The following is a 16,931-nucleotide window of genomic DNA, read 5'->3' on the forward strand; positions in this document are numbered from 1 at the left end:
GCACCTACGCAGAGTAGTGAGCTCCAGCAATAAGCTTACATGGATGCTGGGATATTATCCTACTCCCCTAATCCCTGTTTTCTTGCTTTCAGGATTGTGAGCGTGAAGGAGACCCGGCTGACAAGTCTAGTGGCAAACTTCTTGGTTGGCCTCTCGCTCCTGCTCCTTCCTTTCCCTCTCCAGTGGATCCCAAAGCCGGTCCTCTATGGCCTCTTCCTCTACATCGCGTTGACCTCCATTGATGGGAACCAGCTCTTTGAAAGGGTGGCTCTCCTGCTCAAAGAACAGGTACGCAGACTGGGGTGCCAGCCTGGTGGAACAGAGAAGGAAATTGTATTTACAGCCTTAGCACCAAACTGTGCCAGGAGCTAACGTGGAAAGATGCTGTTGTTGGGAACAGGGTTACCCCCAAAACTCCTGCTCTCAGGAGGACGATTTCCCGCTCCAGCCTGCATATTCCTTTCACCTTTTGCTGCAGAGTGGGAGTGAAAGTTGATGTCTCTAGTTTAGCCTGGCTGCTATTGACAAGTCTCCATTAAAGCAGACAAAGGAGGGGGAGAATAATGCAGTGTCAGACAGAAGTGGCATGGTTATTGTTGGGTTAAAAAAAGGTGGTAGTCAAATTGTTCATAGAATGGTGCTGCATCTCGTCTGTCTTTCAAATTCTGGATAAATTGCTTTCTGCATTTCCCTGCCACAAAAGCAATTGAGCTTTCTTGTTCAGAGCGATGTCTTGGATGTAGTCTTTCTCTTTTCAGTCTGCTAGGAATTGCTCTGGAGCCCTTATCTCCAGAAGGCAAAAACGAGTGCACGAATGGAGGTGGGATAGCTGCTACCAGTGAAGACACCCCCTAAACTGTGTAGAGTGCAAACCAAAAATATATTAAAACAATAACTTTTTAAAAAAACAATTGCATAAGCTTGCTTATTGAATGTAGAGTAAGTTTTAAAATCCCACTGTGATGTCAGCTGCAGAGTACATGCATTTTAAAAATAATAATAAAAATATTAAAAAGCACATGCATGATGTCAGTAGATGGTGATCTTTATTTCCCCAACGTAGCAAAAAATTACCTGTTCTGAAGCTTTATTTTACACTTTCATTTTGACTTGTGTGAAATACCACAAGATAGGATTTTAAACTCAAAAGGAAATTACTTGCATTACCGAAACCCTTCTGATGTGGGGTGAAAACAAATCTGAAAGATGTGTTTTCACACCATCTCTATTACAAGTGCTAAGAAAATGCTAGTTTGCAGTGTAGGTGGTACCTGGGAGCAATAGTGAGTCTCCAACTCACCTTCTCTTATGTAACAAGGGTGAAGGGCTTAAGCCCAACATTTGGCTCTGCATTTCTGCTAATTTATCGTGATCTCTAATACTACATCTCAGAGGTTAAAACTGTGAAATCTGTGTAAAGATAACATTTGTCATGTCAATTTTTGAATGAGGATTGAATAGTTACTGTGATGTATGTGGAATCTTCTGGTTTTAGTGCAAATTGTGTGGAATTTTCCAAGCTATGGTTTGGAAAATTAAAAAGTATTCTCAAATATGGAGATATCCCTTTTCTGGAAACATTTTAATGAGTCATGGTACAATCTGAAATCCATCGAGTCTGTATCGGTGCCAGCAGACAGTCGCTCATACTCTTCACTGATGTATAGACAGTGAGTCAAAGCCTGTGCTCAGACATGAGCAAGTAACTGTCAAAGGAAACCACGAGCGATATTTAGCCTATTAATGTCACATTTTTTTTCCTTCTTTCTCAAAAATGAATAGCTGGTATGAGTTGGGAAAATCACTGCAGTCTTGAGTACAGTCTCCTTCTGCACCTCCCCAGTCTCATCTCCTGGTTTTCCCCTACTGGGGTTCAATCAAGAAATGGGACCACCAGGAGCACGTGTGGAGTCTGATCACCAGAAGACAGAAGGCTATAAAATAAGGAGGAGCTGGGTTTCAGATGGAGAAACCATCCAGCAGTAACACCACCCGAATACATCTGCTTACCATCACCCCTCGCACACCCCCACAGGCACTTCACGTATTGCTGCAGAGCCCTGATAATCCGACTCAAGGGAATCTCATTACTGTACTTACCAAGACATTTTATTGCACTCTAGATGCTCCCAAAGGCAATATTAGCTGTGTGGTGTGCCTTTTCTCCATGTTTCTAGTGCCCAGTCATCTTCTGTGTGTTGCTGCCAAGGCTGTGGTATAAGGCACTTGTTTTAACCCTACAAATCCTGCATTCTGCTGTTGAACCCATTAAGGACTCTGATGTTGATGCATTCTGCGTAAATTGATGTCTTCCCTAAAACCCTTGTGTTCAAAAGCCTGTACCACGTTCTGCAGTCACAAGTGCAGGTCGTTGCATGTCTAACATGTAATTCCTCTCTTCCCAGACTGCTTATCCTCCGACACATTACATTCGCAGAGTGCCCCAGAGGAAGATTCACTATTTCACAGGCTTGCAGGTCCTGCAGCTCCTCATCCTCTGTGGTTTCGGCATGTCACCGTTGCCCTACATGAAGATGATCTTCCCTCTCATCATGATAGGGATGATCCCAATCAGGTATGAAGCTTGGCTGCCTTTTTTTTCCTGTTTCCCATGCCTTTTGTCTTCAGGTTGGGACTGCAGGAAGTCTGAGTAGTCTAGCAGGGCAGCTGGTACTTTCTTGAGTAGCCAGATCCTGGAGGTGGGTGATGGTGACCTCTTCTTCACCAGCTGCTCAGGCTTGAGGAGGAACAGTGCTGAGAGGCTGTGATTTCACTGATGCTGGATGTTGTGCAAAGGGTTCTGGGCTGGCAGGTGCTCTTTTTCCAGCTAGTGGAGAGGCAGAGAAGTCTGCTTTTGCAGTGCCTGTGAGATGCCTGATCTTCCTGAGAAGCTGTAGTCTGAGTCTTCCCTCTAGGTATTTGATAATGTTCCTTATTGCTTTGCAATTTGATTTCCTAAGGCCTGTGCTCAGAACAGAGCTAGAAACTTTTCCTAAGAGAAATCTTTATCTCTTATCCAGTGCTGTGGTGGCCTTACAGACCTCCTGCACTGCCGAATGGCATTGCCAATGATCAGTTAGCTCAAACTGGCCACATCTAGTCTTAAAATGTATCTTTAAAACTGGGAGGACCTCACAATATCTTGCAGTCTTGAGAGAGAAACATTGAGAAATTCAGCTAAATTCTTCCTTAATGTTCATTAACAGTGACTGCCCATCATTCTCCAGTTAAATCATTCATGCTCTCCATCCTTTGGGTATAATGAGAAGCCATAATAAGATCTTGGAAGGAACAGATCTGTTTCCAGTCCACTGGATTATTTTTAGGCCAGCATGGCATCCAGTGATATCTGGTTGTCTTTGAGCTTGCAGTCTGGTGATTTTGTCTGATCTCAAAGTTCAGGGCTACCAATGTCATAATCTTCATTGTGATGTTTTCCTTGGGTGATAAAGATGGGTCCAGTTCTTTCTAAAACAAAAGCAAATGTCAAAGCTACCATGGCTTTCAACAGGATCAGGTTAGAGCTATTTGGGCTGGATTTCTAAAGATAAACAAAATCTTGGAAAACACTGAAATTATTGTTGCTGTGGCAAGAATCTCTCACCCACCCTTCACATAGGCGTCACTCTGGATGACTCGTTAAGTGGCTGGTAAATACTTCAACTGTGTGCAGTGCTGGATGATTGACTCTTGTGGGAATTGCAAGTCTCCGCACAGAGCAGCTCAGTACAGAAAAGAAAATGTGGGACACCCTTTGCCAAACATTCAAGTATCGGACATAGTGTAATCTAAATTAATTTGGAGAGAGTGCTGTCAAAGAACTTGATTTTGTAATAAGAGCTAGATAATTTAGTGGTGCAAATATATCTTTTTATTGAGTAAGATACTGTTGTCTAAAACTGGCTCTGTTGCTAACTCGTTTCTCTTTCCAGAGCAGCTTTTTCTAGTAGCTGGATAATCAGCCCTGCTGCTAAGGGGAAGATGGTGCTACCTGGCACAATGCAGAAATTGGCCCTTGGCTTTCCTTTCTCTGATTTCTTTTGCCTTCATGTAGTTTCTGTGGACTCCAGCTGAGTAGGCAGCACCATGATGCATGAGCTCTGTAGTTAACAATGACTTTTTCACAAAGATTTGGCACTCTAAATAGATGAGACAGAGCAGAAGAAATGAAATATCTTTTCTCTTTTTTTTTTTTAAGAAGGGAGGAAGAGGAGATGGGACAGTAGCCAGGGGTCAAAGTCAAGAATCAAACCCAGATGAGTGAGTCATGGCTCAGTGTCCCATCCAGAAAACCAGCCATGTTACTTGTCTCAAAGCCACATTTCCATCTGTCCAGCAACATTAGACTCATGACTTGCATTGTCAGTGGTGAGGGACCATCTTTTTCCACTGGTGTAGCATTAATGTGAAAGATAATGGTTTTTCAATGGCTTCTCATTATTGCGGTGGAGAACAGCCTGTTGGGAGAAAATGTGATCTCTTTGGGTATTCCCAGTTCCTGGCTTTGATTCAGAACTTTGAGATGACTAGTTTTTGGTTGCTCAGAGAGGAAGAGCTCCTTTCCAAGTTCTCTGTGATGCTTATCTCTGCTCCCGCAGCTCTCGAGCATTTTATTTCATGACAGGTCTATTTAAGCAGATCCTGGTACTTCGCAGTGGTAAGCGCTGTTTGGGATCTCTTGCACAGCTATTGAAAAGGCCCTTCCAAGTCTTAAAACTGGCTTTCTAGTGCTTTGTGCCTTATTTTAACAGCTGAAGAATAGCTTCCTTGTTAAACAAGGAAAAGTGTCAGACTTAAATATGTAGGATTTAATGAGAGCAACTTCATAGCATATTGTTACAGTGCCATGCCTTTCTCACCCAAAAATGTTAATTCATGAGGAGGTTCCTTCAAGCAAATAAAAAAAATTATAAAAATTCACAATCCCGAAAGTAAGGGAATCACTGTCTCCGTGGTCCAATGGAGAATCCAGACACAGGGTAGGGATGGAGTCTTAGCAGCAGCTGGAGGAATGAATGTCACAGCCCTTCTTAGCCTCTTGCCATGGTCTTGAGTCTTGCTGACATATTTGGTGCTTCTCTAAAGACTAAAGCTTCTGGGTTGTCTATTAAAGCTTCTTTGTGGTGAGAGCTGAAAGGAGTGACCTGGGCTACTTGGAAAACTGAGGAATGGCAAAACAAATAACCCTTGTATGCAGGTCTTTGAGCCAACATTCCCACTATAGGGAAAGTGGTGAAAAATGGTGATTCTTGGTAAAATAACCCATCCCCTAGCAAACTGGAAGCAGCAGGAAGCTACTACCTGCCTCCTCAGCACAAACCAGGAGCATCATAGCTGTGGGTTGGGTGAGATTGGTACATTTTTGTCACCTTGAAGATTTTGTGGTGACAGAGTGCTCTTGAATAGCGACTTTTCTTCTGTGAGGATGAAGATGTTCTCTTTCCTCTTCAACTGAAATGAGGAGGCTTCTTCCAGGAGCAGCTCCTCACTTATTCCTATAAATGGTGTATTTACTTGTAGGATCAGTTGTTTTTACTCTCCCCCACTTCATCTTCCCTTCAGCTGGGTGAATCCGTTGTATGCATGGCCACGGACGAACTCAGCTGAGAGTCTTGGGACAGAGAACAAAATGTTACATGACTATAAACAAGCACTGATTCTATCTCTCTGGTTCAATCTCAGGTATAACCTGCTCCCTAGGATCATCGAAGCCAAGTACTTGGATGCTATGGATGCAGAGCATTAAACGGGGTCCTCCGCACACGGAGCAGCGAGGACAGCTCTTGGAGTTGGAAGGCGGCTTTGCCGAGGCATAGAACAATCTATTTGCAGTTCTTTCTTTCACCACTTTCTTTCTGCTCTAATATGGCATTGGTAATGCACACGTATCAAAGACCAACTAAGCGTTGAAGTGTCAGACCAAAACAGCCTTGGACTTGGGAGGCCGATGCTCTTTGGAGCTGTGAGGCAAGCAAGCTTTATGGAAAATGCTACTTTCCACACCCCAAAACTGGAAACCCCAAAGATCAGCATGTTCATACAGTTGGAGCATTGTGTTCCCAGAGTTGTCATGTGCTCCCTTGTTTGAGGGTGGGGGGAATCTCTCTTTTATGCACCATGTCCCTTTCTTCCAAAACACTGTAAGAGCAGCAACTGACCCTTCTTTTGCAGAATGACAGTCCCGTTCTGGCCTTGGAATTCAATTTCCCGTGCATCCAGTATTCCCAAATTGGTATTCCAGGTGGGATGGCCTCGTGCTAAACCAATGATGTCAGGAGAGATGTCTGGCCATCTCCTCAGATTAGCAGGGTTGGAAACAGGTGTAATCTGTACTGATATAATCCACTGCTTTGGATGAATATTTAATTCTTACAAATGAGCTGGAACTGTTCAGAGGTTGGGCTCGCATGGCGATGTTGATGAAACTGCATCTGGGTCTAAGCTATTTGGGAATTATTTTGGATCTTTCTACTATTACTTCTTGGTAATCAAACACAGAAGTGTAGTTTTGCACAACTGCAACATTCTTGCTTGCACCCAGAGTCAGATGCTGAAACTTGTCAAAGGGCAGTTGTGTTAATGATTGCATATACATATGTACAGTAGTGCCTATGTGTACATATATACATATGAATTTGTGTATATATTTTTGCATAGATATACAAATAGGCATGATTCTTTCAAAATATCAAGTGTTTTGTGCAGTTGGTGTTACCCGTGGTGTCTTGACCATATACCTGTTCTCCGCTTCAGTGCTGCTTTTTCTCATTTGAGATATGGTCACTTTTTTCTTTTTGAAGCTGCTCAGTTACTGGTTTTGTTCATGTTTTGCTTTATTCAAGATGTTCTTTTGCTTTCTTCTTCCCATGGCTTGAGACCTTCATCATTCTGTCTTGATGCTCCAACATGTGAATTTTGCATTTAATGTACAGCATGCAATGAAAGTTTTCCTCTTTCACCTAATCCAGTATTTGTTGGTCATTTCATTGTTTCTGTTTTGTAGCTAATCTCCAGTTTTCCCCATTGCCAGACGTTATATTATATTTCTGGATGAATCTAACTTCTGCTGTCTTTTATATTTCAGTTTATTTAATTTTGCTCGTACTATGGTCAGTTTTCTTACTTGGAGTACTGTGAAATAAGCTGCCCTTTAGTTCAGTGCTTGCCCTTTCCTGCACACTACAGATCACAGGTAAAGTGTTACGAAAAATGTGGACTTCTGAAGATAATGAACTTTCAAAACAGTAGAAATGAGGGAAGAAGAGTAATATAAAATGAAATGCAAATATATTATTAGCAGAGAAGTGTTTCTTACCAGTTGCTTGCCCGGTAAATCGCGCAGAGTTTTTTATCAGCACATGCTCTACTGCTTGGGTGTTCCTCTGCATGATGTGGAAGACGAGGTCTGTAATGAGGGAGGAAGGCATTGGGTAAAAAGCTCCCATGCTGAAACTAAGCCAGACCCAAGCTACTGAAGATTTGGTGTATTTGTTCTAAATATCAGATGGTATTTCATCTTAACGTAGCTGTCTACAGCTTTAAAACATGTATGAAAAACTAAATTTTTATTTTCTTATGAAATCCTTCATCTTTGTATTGATACTTGGAGAGCAGTAAGAGTGTTCCCAAGAATGTGGCCATGGCTTATATGTCCTTGAGCAATCGCAGGGGAAAGCCCTCAGCTTAAGTAAGCAAAACAACATCATATGACCATGAAACCTTGAAAGCATGACCTTCATGTTGCACCAACCAACTCTTGTGGGGACTGCTGAGAAGTCTCAGGGTCCAGATGACCACCCCAGCACGGCCAAGCAGGTAATGCCACGCGTTTGGCTTTCAGTCAGTCGTGGAGGCAGCAGGGGTAGCTCGTGCCATGTCTGATAAGTTAAGTGGTGTGACAGCAGGTATAAATCTGTGCGTGGTTCCTGACCACCTTCAGCAAGATTTCCTGGCTTTTGAGTCATTTCTGTGATGAGATCACTAATAGCTGTTACCAAGATCCGCATGTAGAAACATCAGGCAGTCAGCAAACAGGATTTTGGGCAGTGCAGAGGTGGAGGTGGTAAAAGTACGTCTGATCTTCAGTCAACAGAAAAAGAGCAGGTGACAGCAAACAGTTCAGTACCTGTTGTAAGACAGGGAGTGCAAAGGCCTGATGATGCTTGAATAATGCGCTTTTCCCACGGATGTCAAAAGACTTAACCAAAACTGGATTCAGAAGTGTCATCCTCTGGTTGAGTAAGCTCTTAAACGCACGTGTCCTAGGGTTGCATTTCGGGTGTCTCGGCTCTTGGCAGGAAGAAGTCACCCTGTGGGATGGTTTAAATCATATTGTGGATGCTGTGGGTGGAGGAAGGAGAGGACGTGCCCAAGGCAATGTGGCTCTGGTCTCTTTGAAGAAGAGCAGAGGCCCTGGGTGAAACTTCCTCCAACACAGAGCATAGTGGGGTGAACTGGCATGCAGGTCTTGCCAGAGGAAATAGTTTTGTGGATGTACCCTCTATCACTTAGAAGGACCAAAAATATCCCCATTTAAACTCTCTTTGAAAGTATCGATTTCAGATAGTGTCAAAGTTTGCTAATTGAGATAATTTAAAAAACAGATAGCTTGGGGGGCGTGGGGGGTGGTAACTATCCATCACAACTCTTGTTTATATCTTTCACTGCTGCTGCTTTACCAGTATGACTTCAGTGTTTGTCTTTTCTTTGTAGCATCAATAGGATTCTGTTTTGCAGGGGTTTCTTTCTACAGAAGTTAGGGGCCAAAGAATCAACTGATGGGAAATCAGCATAAATTGGGAAAAGAATTTGTGCTGGCTTAGACTGTTGAACATTTGGAGCCATGTGTCAATATATGGGTAGAAGGGAGATGTGAGTCTCAAGGCCTCTTGTCTCATGAGGGGTTGTAATGATCCTGCAGAGGATTTTTTTTCATACAAATACCTTTTCTCTTCTTGTTTGCTTCTGGTTTTGCTGACTTAAGTGCAGGCGTTTCCAGGAAGTAGGCTAACTAGGGAAGGAGAGTTTGTTCAGAGTCAATTGAGCACTTTAATACTTCTGTGAAGGTTAAGACAATTAGAATGTAAAAGAAGTTTTATTATAAGCTCTTTATATACGCACAATGCTATGTATAACTGTTGCCAAAGAACTGGGTTTGAAAGATGTTGATTGCTATTAAGAGTCCATGATGTTCACCTGGAACCACAAGGCAGTAAAAAGCTTCTGAAACAAGTGGATTTTGGAAGTTACCTTTTGACAGCTGCCAAAACGATCAGAGACTGGAGATAGAATAAACTTCTACTCTCAAAGTTGTAGTTCTTGATCCTTGCATTGAATGTAGGAGCTAGAAGTTAGCTTGACAATTAAAATTGGATTTATACCTGAATAGTTTTGTTGGTCTGAGACTTATTTTTTGCTTTCAGAAATACTCTTGACATGCTATATATGGAAATAGATGTGTTTCTCCATGTAAATTAAGGAAAGTTGGTGAAAACATACTGCTGAACAGGCAGCATAGCACTTTCTAGATTGCTTAGGAAGCAAATCTGACAACTTCACTAGCAACAATCTCCAAATTCTCTGGCGTCAACATTTGAAGCTATTAATAAACGTCAAGCTCTACTTGGCTATGCATCAGCGCATTACTGCGAGAGGATGGGGATGGAGTAAACGAATTCAGCTGGCTTGCTTCAGAGCTGCCATCTGGTGAAAGGCTTCAAGATGAGCCCAACGACTGTGGGATGTGATACACACTTCCTGACGATCTGTGTGAACTGGGATGCTCTGAAAAGAAATATGGTAGATGGTCACGTTTCCATATACTGTAGGTCAAACAATTCTCCCCAAAAGGCCTTCATCCCCAGCTGTACCAAAAGACTGAAACTGTAAACTTTTGCATATTGTATTTGGCTGCTTTAGACACTGCTGCTGAACTGTGTTCTGTGGATGCTCGTTGAAGAAACATGAAGTTGGCCAAAGCTGGATGTAGCTGGAGAACGTTTGGGGGTGGGAGGGAGGGGATTGTTTTCGTGGAGCTCTTGGCAATACGAAAGGGACCTGAGTCATGCCATGTCACCAAAAGCACCTACCATTTCCCAGTCTCTGTCCCAGTAAGTGTGTATCTGCACTATCTGTTGACACATGTTCGTGTTCCTCCTTGATCAAGCTTTTTTCTCGTTCATTGTGTTCTGTATCTGCCCTTCTGTAGTGTTTCTGTCTGCCTGGAAGTTTAACAGGCAGAACCAGGGTTGGCTCAAGCTCATCTCTTGTGTTTGTCCCCCCAGAACTTCAGTGCAAGCCATCTTCTGTCATCTCCTGACCCAGCTCTCGTCTTCCCCAGCCCTTCTCTGGAAGTTGGCTCTGGCATCCCCACTGTGGAAATGCTGCCAAAGTACCGAGGGGGAATTTTTCTCTGGAGGACTTGAGCCTATGTCTGAGCAGCAGCATGGCAGCGGCTGCTCCCTTGGGGCTCGCTTTGCCATAATACACAATTATGAAGGATTCATAATTGTCCTACAGTTGCACTGTCTTCTGCATCTCTTTAGATGATTACTTTATGGTGCAGTGTTCCAGTTGGGCTGTCCTTTCATCTGTCAAGCTTCCAAAACAACTTAAACATAATGGAATGGGTTTGCCCCATTTTCTATCTGTGCTGAGGCCTGTGGATGTTAAAAGAGAATAGTCTTAATTGTTTCAATATCTAATTAAGGCATTTAAGTACCAAACCCTGTCCATTACGCTACTGGCTGCAGATTTGGTTGCAAAGAGCAAACCATCAATATTGTGTAAAGAGCAGACAGGCGAGGGAGTTGCCGGAGAACATGCTTTAGAAATACAAATTAGCACTTTCCTCTTCAGCTTTTGTGTGTTTTCCTTTCAAACTAAGACAATCCTTGCTGTGTCTTTTTTTTTTTTTCTTCCCCCTTGTAGAAAACTCTGCGTGAGCTTGGATCACTTGGTGCTGTTCTGATGTCGCATTAAATATTAAGAGCCTGTCCTGGGGGAGATGCTGCCTTCTGCTCCCCATCTGCATCTCTGCTGCAAAGAGCTGCTTACTTGGAGAGCTGGAGTCTGCTCTTGGAGCAGAAGAGGGGATGCATGTGGCATCTCAGTTGGTCATCTGTGTGACAAATTCTTGCTGCTGCAAAAGCTATCAGTATCCCTTATTTAGCTGCAGGTGGGAGTCCAAAAGGTGAAAAAAAATGTCAGAGTTGGAAAAAAGAGTTTGCAATTAAATTCTCTCCTCCTTGACCTGAGCTATGCTGCCTTTTTGCTTTTAGCTTGGAAAAAAAAAAAAAGCTCTCTAGCAGAAAAGTATTTGTTATGTGATCAGGGTTTTGCAGAAAATCAACATATCCAGTTCAGCAGCTGGAGTATCAGTTTCAGTGCTTGGGAGGTTTGATGAAGGGCTGAGATCAGGACTTGCTCTGCCTCTCGGCAACAATCAGGGTCTCAGCCTGCTTTTTCCAGGCATCAAATTTAGGTAAGTTTCACATGATTGGATGACTTAGATGGTTTCTGCAGCGTCGATACGAGCGATGGCAGGGTAACGTGGCCGTGCTGGTCTCTGCCAGACGTGGCTGGAGCAGGAGGTGCAGCCCTCGGTGCTGTGAGCGATGGCATCTCCAGTTTTGCAGGTGATCTCTTTTCAGCAGGTGTGTGTTTGACATCTGAGTGACACGACTGAGCTTGTGCAGTGTACCCTCCTCTCTGTGAACTGCTTACCTCGGGAGCTGTGTTAGCCCCCTTTCTAATTATTTACAGCATATATCTATAGCATCGCCTATTTCTGAACTTCTCAAATTTGGTACCAGTGCTGCTGATTTCAGACTGCATCCCCAGCAGAGTCCCAGCCTGCATAAATAGGCTTTTAAGTGATTCACATCTTTATTGCAGAGCTTCCTTTGCCTGGCCAGGTGTTAGCAGCTACCTCCCATCTCCAAGACTTCTGAAGCCAAAGTGTAATTAGGACCCTGGTTTTAAGTGCCTGTGTCTGGGAGCTGTGACCACTGGGGTGTGCGTTGGATGTGTCCATCCCTGGCAGGTGCTGGGCTGTGATCTGAGGTGCCCAGCAGGTCTAGGTGGATCTATTCACATGGGAGAAACCGTGATTCAGCTGCAAAGCACGGCAGCTGCTGGAAAGCGAGAAGCTTATTGTGCTGTTGACCCTTGGAGGATTTAGCCTCTTGCGTTTGGCAGAGCTGCTCTGATTTAATAAGGTGGCTTAGTGCTCTGTTATTTTCAGAAGTGTTCAGCCCCTCTGTTTTCCCTGTCCTCTTTATTGATGTGAAGCTGTACCTTGTTCCCACTCAGATGTTACACCCAGAAAACAGGAATTGTCTTACTGAAGACAAAAAATCCTTACTTCTCTGAAGTACGTACTCCTGAACGTTTGTGCAAACCAAACCCCCTTCCCCTTGGTCCGACCTGAGAAAGGGGCTGTATCTTAAATACTCCCTTATTTCCCTTCCTGCTTTCCTTGGAGTGAGTGTAAACACAGGATAAGCTCCGAGGGGGTGATTTAAGAGGAGAAACCTTCCTGAGGCAGAGCTGACTCATTATAAATCCTGCATCCCATTTCTGTGCAGGAGCCAGGAGAAGACCAGCAGTGGGTTTATTTCCCAACATTTCATGTGGCGTGTGACTGGTTAAATGTTTCTGTATTTGGTGACCAGGAGGTTTCCATCACAGATTGCCCAGGAACTATTTTAAGTGAGGGAAAGCACATGTTCCTATTTAGGGAGATATGGCCTATAGATATTGCACTTGCTAAATAGGCTATTAACGCGCATGCCTCTATCTAGTGTTGATTTTACAGTGGATGATTTCTTTTTGATAAGAGTTGCTTGGGGCGGGGGGGGGGGAGAGGGAATTCCTTTATTGTATAAGGAAACTCTGTATTTAAAAACAAAATAAAAAGAAGTATACTGTTTATATATTTCTACTTTGTGCCTAATCAGTGTCCTTTATTTAACCTTTAGCTCCCAGCATTGCTCGGATTTCTCTCCTAGTGCTACGCGTTTCTCTGGTGACTGGTGGGGATCCCTGTAGCTGAGGTACTTCTGTAATTAATCCCCAACAGTTGTAGCATTTGAGCATCTCAGTTGTGAACGTAAGGATACGTGTTGTCTTACCTGTGCAAGTCAAAAATGGGATTCTTCATGCTTTGACGGGGAAATGTAAAAATAATTGCACCTCTTATCTGATATGGAGCACTGAGAGCATCTAGACCTGGCTAGTGTTGCCCTTATGGCTCTGCCTTCTTTGGCATCCTCCAAAATAGAGCTGAGTCCAAAACCTAGTGAATTTTGTGTTGTAATGGAGCCTTGAGAATGATCCACTTCTCCAAGGAGTAAATTTACTCCTTACCTACCACAGGACCCAAGCTTGGATAGTTGCCTTCCAGCTCCCTCTAGCCCATCAGGGTCCGTGAGGAGCTTGCTTTGCAGAGGAGTGGTTTTTTGCATGTGAATGCAAGCTGAGGTTGAGGTAAGGGTAGGACTGAGAATGGCCATGTGGTTCTGGTAGCGTCATCTGAGAGGAGCCAGAGTCTGCAAATTTGCTCTTTGCCTCCAGCCACCTCATCCTGTAGGATCCCTCCTCCATCAGCCTGTGCTGCCCTGGAAGTGATACTGGTGACCCTCTTTATATATATAAAATATATATATATATAAAAAAACCAAATATATGTGGACAGGCTATCAGGAAAAGGGGGAAGCAGTCCTTGCAGTGTTAACCTCAGAGGGATGTTGAGCGTGTGGGCAGCCTCAAATTTTTGGGACCTTTGAGATGTGCCAGTCCCTGGGGAAGTGAAGGAGCGCTCAGACTGTGTTTGCTGCACCAGTCTGGTACCATCCTCTTCTGCAGAAGGGTGAAGCAGGAGCAGGGTCTGGGGAGGCTCAGGAGCCCTTTCACAGCATTTTGTTGCTTTCAGGCAGATATGTTGCGTACTGCTTCACAGCATGGTCCAAGAAGGGACCTCCGAAAGAAGCCAAATGTAGAGATCCTCAAACCGGTGTGCAAGGACTAAGGCCTTGGCAGCAAGAAGATACTTGGCGTGGGAGGGGAGTGGGGTGTGTGGCAAATGTGTGTCTCTTTTGAACTCTGAGTCTGATGGATTGCATGCACAGGTTGCTTGTCCTAAACACCTGAGGGTCGTCTTGCAAGATGACTGGAGTGTGAGGGTGTGTTCCTACCCAAGGTGTCATCCTACCCAGGAGGTCCCAAGAACAGATGCAATGGGTAAGAAGCAGTTGTGCACTCATCAAAGAAAGCCTCCTGGGAGCCATGGGGTCATCTGGGCCCATGGTGTGTCTCTGTCTCCAGTCCATGAGGGTCTCTCCCCAGGACAGCTTGGTCCCTGCTTGGTGCCCAGCAGTAGCCTTGGAAAGCTGGGAAGGCTGTACAGCCCCTTTAGGTTTAAGTGAGGTATAATGAAGGACATTGTGACCATAAACACATGGGGATGCAGCGAGGCCCCTGGGATGGGTGCTGGGGAGCAGGGAGGGGGCGGGCAGGACATGTTTGCCACCTTCTGGTTTCACTGTGCGGAGTTCTGGCTGATGGGTATCTGTCTGCAACTGCAGGCAGCTGGGCAAGGCCATAACCCTGCCAGGTGCAAAGTGTCCCTATTCAAAGCAGATGTCTACTAATAGTTGGTTTAAATGGCAGTGACATTTGTTGCAGATCTGATCTTGGGAAGGGTCAGATGGGGATATATTTCCCCCCACCATGTCCTTCCTTTCCCACGAGGACACATATGCAATGTGCTGCCAGGAGCTTTACAGGAGGGATTCAAATATTTGTTGGCCAAAACTTACACGGATAAACTGTCCAAAGAGGTGCCAGGCCCTAGAGTTGCGATCTGTGGTTTTGCCCTGTACCACATCTTGGTATGGAGGGTGTGGAAAAAGGGATTATTTAGGTATCTGAGCTTTCCTCAAACTGACATGAGGAGTTTGTCAATACATTTTCCCTCTTAGTGTCCTGCTTTGATGTAAACTGAAAATGAAGTTGGCATATTCCTCCTTGTGCTTCCCAGCCCTATAAAGAACTGAAATATCCTCCCGGAGTGATCCACGTCTGACGGGGTCTGTCACTGCCCCCCAATGTGCAGCAAAGCTGGTGAGAAAGGACCCGTTAGCCCCTGTCCATTGTGTTTTGGGGGGATTCAGCACCTGGAGATGGACCGGAGGGGGAAAGCAGCACAAACGTTGGAGCCAACAAGAGGTCAGCTATCTCAAGTTCTTGGTGTAAGAGCCAAAAAAGCCATGAACTGTAGCTTGCTTGTTTGTTTGTTTTCTGGGAAGCGGTTTGCAGCCCTGCGCCTTTCCAGGCACCAAAACCTGCTGGTTTTCATCAGGGGTTTAATCTGCTGAGAGTAGGTGCCATCTAGGGGACAGACAACAGAAGACAAGGAGGCGTTTCACTTCCAAACCTGCAATACTTTCTCCACCACCCCAACCCACCATCTCCATTTCCAGTCACTTTGACACCGAGCACGGAGAATCCCAGGCTCAAAATGGGGAGCTGGTGGGTGCATGGCATGATGCAAGATTAGCCAGCCCCCAGTCCCGAGTAGAAAGCATCTGCCTTCATGCAGCACTCATGCCTAAAACCATGGACCAGAGGAGCATGCACAGAGGTGGTTTTTTTGGTGGTTTGCTCTAAACATGTGGAGAAACCACGAGCGAGCCAGAGCACTGTGAGCTCACCTCTCTGCTCACATTTCCAGCTCTAGGTTTGCCATGATGTCCTGAAGCAATCTCCTCTCTTCCTGCTGCTCTCCAGAGGGCCATATCCTGCTGGATTTTAGAAAAAGTTTGGCCAGGAGTGCTTGCTCTGCCTCACCCACTTCTATCCCTCTCAGATTTCAATGGTCTGGAGGTGTAACACCAGGACGATGCATTGAGGGGGGCTGGTTCAGCACTGTATGACTCTACCTGAGCCCCAAAAACTAAATCAGCACCTACCTCACTGCATATACTTAACATCAGGCTCTACCCAAACCCTTGGAGATGGCGGATGGGAGAGCAATAGGTGGAAATGCTGCATGCCCATCACTTTGAATAAATAATGAGCACTAATGATACCTGGCAAATGGGTGACTACAGCTGTGAGCCAGAGCTGCAGGGCTGAAGGGTTTGTGTTGGAAACTTCAGCTAAATCACTCAATTTTTTTCACCCTTTCCTCTCCTATTTCAGGCTTTTTGATTTTTCTCTGCTAGCTTCATCAGCCCCCCTGGAAATCCTTTTAGCACCCACTATAGGCAGCTTTAGGGTGGACAGGAGGGTCTGCAGGCCAAAAGTTTGCTATTGAAAGTCTCCCCTCCCTCCACCTCATTCCTATCCCATGGCTAATGTCCCTCCCTCTTGTCCCCATCCTCCCCTGGGACAGTCCCACCTTTGGAGGGCATCGGGATGAGGCATCGATGCTACCAGCACATGGCTTTAGCTGCGATGGGGTGCAGAGAGAATTTTTGGAGAGCCTTCCAGATAACTAAAATTTCCAAATCATGGGAGATTTAAACACTAAAAGCTGCTTGCTGTCTGTGCAGACTCCAGCAGAGGGAGCATGGCTGCATCTAACAGCATTAATACCTCCTTCTCTTCAGCAAACACATCTTTTGCGATAAGCTATTTGGAGGTCTCCTTTGGATGGCGTTTTCCCACGAGGTTCCCAGTTGCTCCCCATCTGCTCCGACAGCAAAATGCATGGGGTGTCTCTTATAAATAGATGAGAAGTTTCATTTTTTTCTATTTTGGGGAGATACAGTAAGAAAAAACAAACCAAAGACTCGACTCTGAGAGTTTAGAGTCACAGGTAGGTTGTGGTCATTGTTATTCCTGATCACAACTGCTGGAGAAGCACCGTGGGGTCTGCACATGGGCAGGTTATTGGCCACCCTTGCTATGAAAGTGGGTTAAGCCCC

The 16,931-nt window shown here is 44.8% G+C and overlaps 1 protein-coding gene across 6 annotated transcripts in view; it reads left to right on the forward strand.

The window, feature by feature from the left end:
• Positions 1–9,385, forward strand: part of SLC4A11 (solute carrier family 4 member 11) — a 93,579-nt gene extending 84,194 nt beyond the window's left edge. For all 6 annotated transcript variants that reach the window (XM_074865427.1, XM_074865429.1, XM_074865431.1 and 3 more), the window contains 3 exons: positions 93–288; positions 2,406–2,575; positions 5,683–9,385. In XM_074865427.1, coding sequence (XP_074721528.1) covers positions 93–288; positions 2,406–2,575; positions 5,683–5,746 — 430 coding nt within the window. In that variant the 3' untranslated portion in view covers positions 5,747–9,385. The remainder of the gene's footprint in view (positions 1–92; positions 289–2,405; positions 2,576–5,682) is intronic.
• Positions 9,386–16,931: the final 7,546 nt, after the last annotated feature.

The sequence above is a fragment of the Strix uralensis genome, chromosome 4 (genome assembly GCF_047716275.1).
Source record: "Strix uralensis isolate ZFMK-TIS-50842 chromosome 4, bStrUra1, whole genome shotgun sequence".
NCBI lineage: Eukaryota > Metazoa > Chordata > Aves > Strigiformes > Strigidae > Strix > Strix uralensis.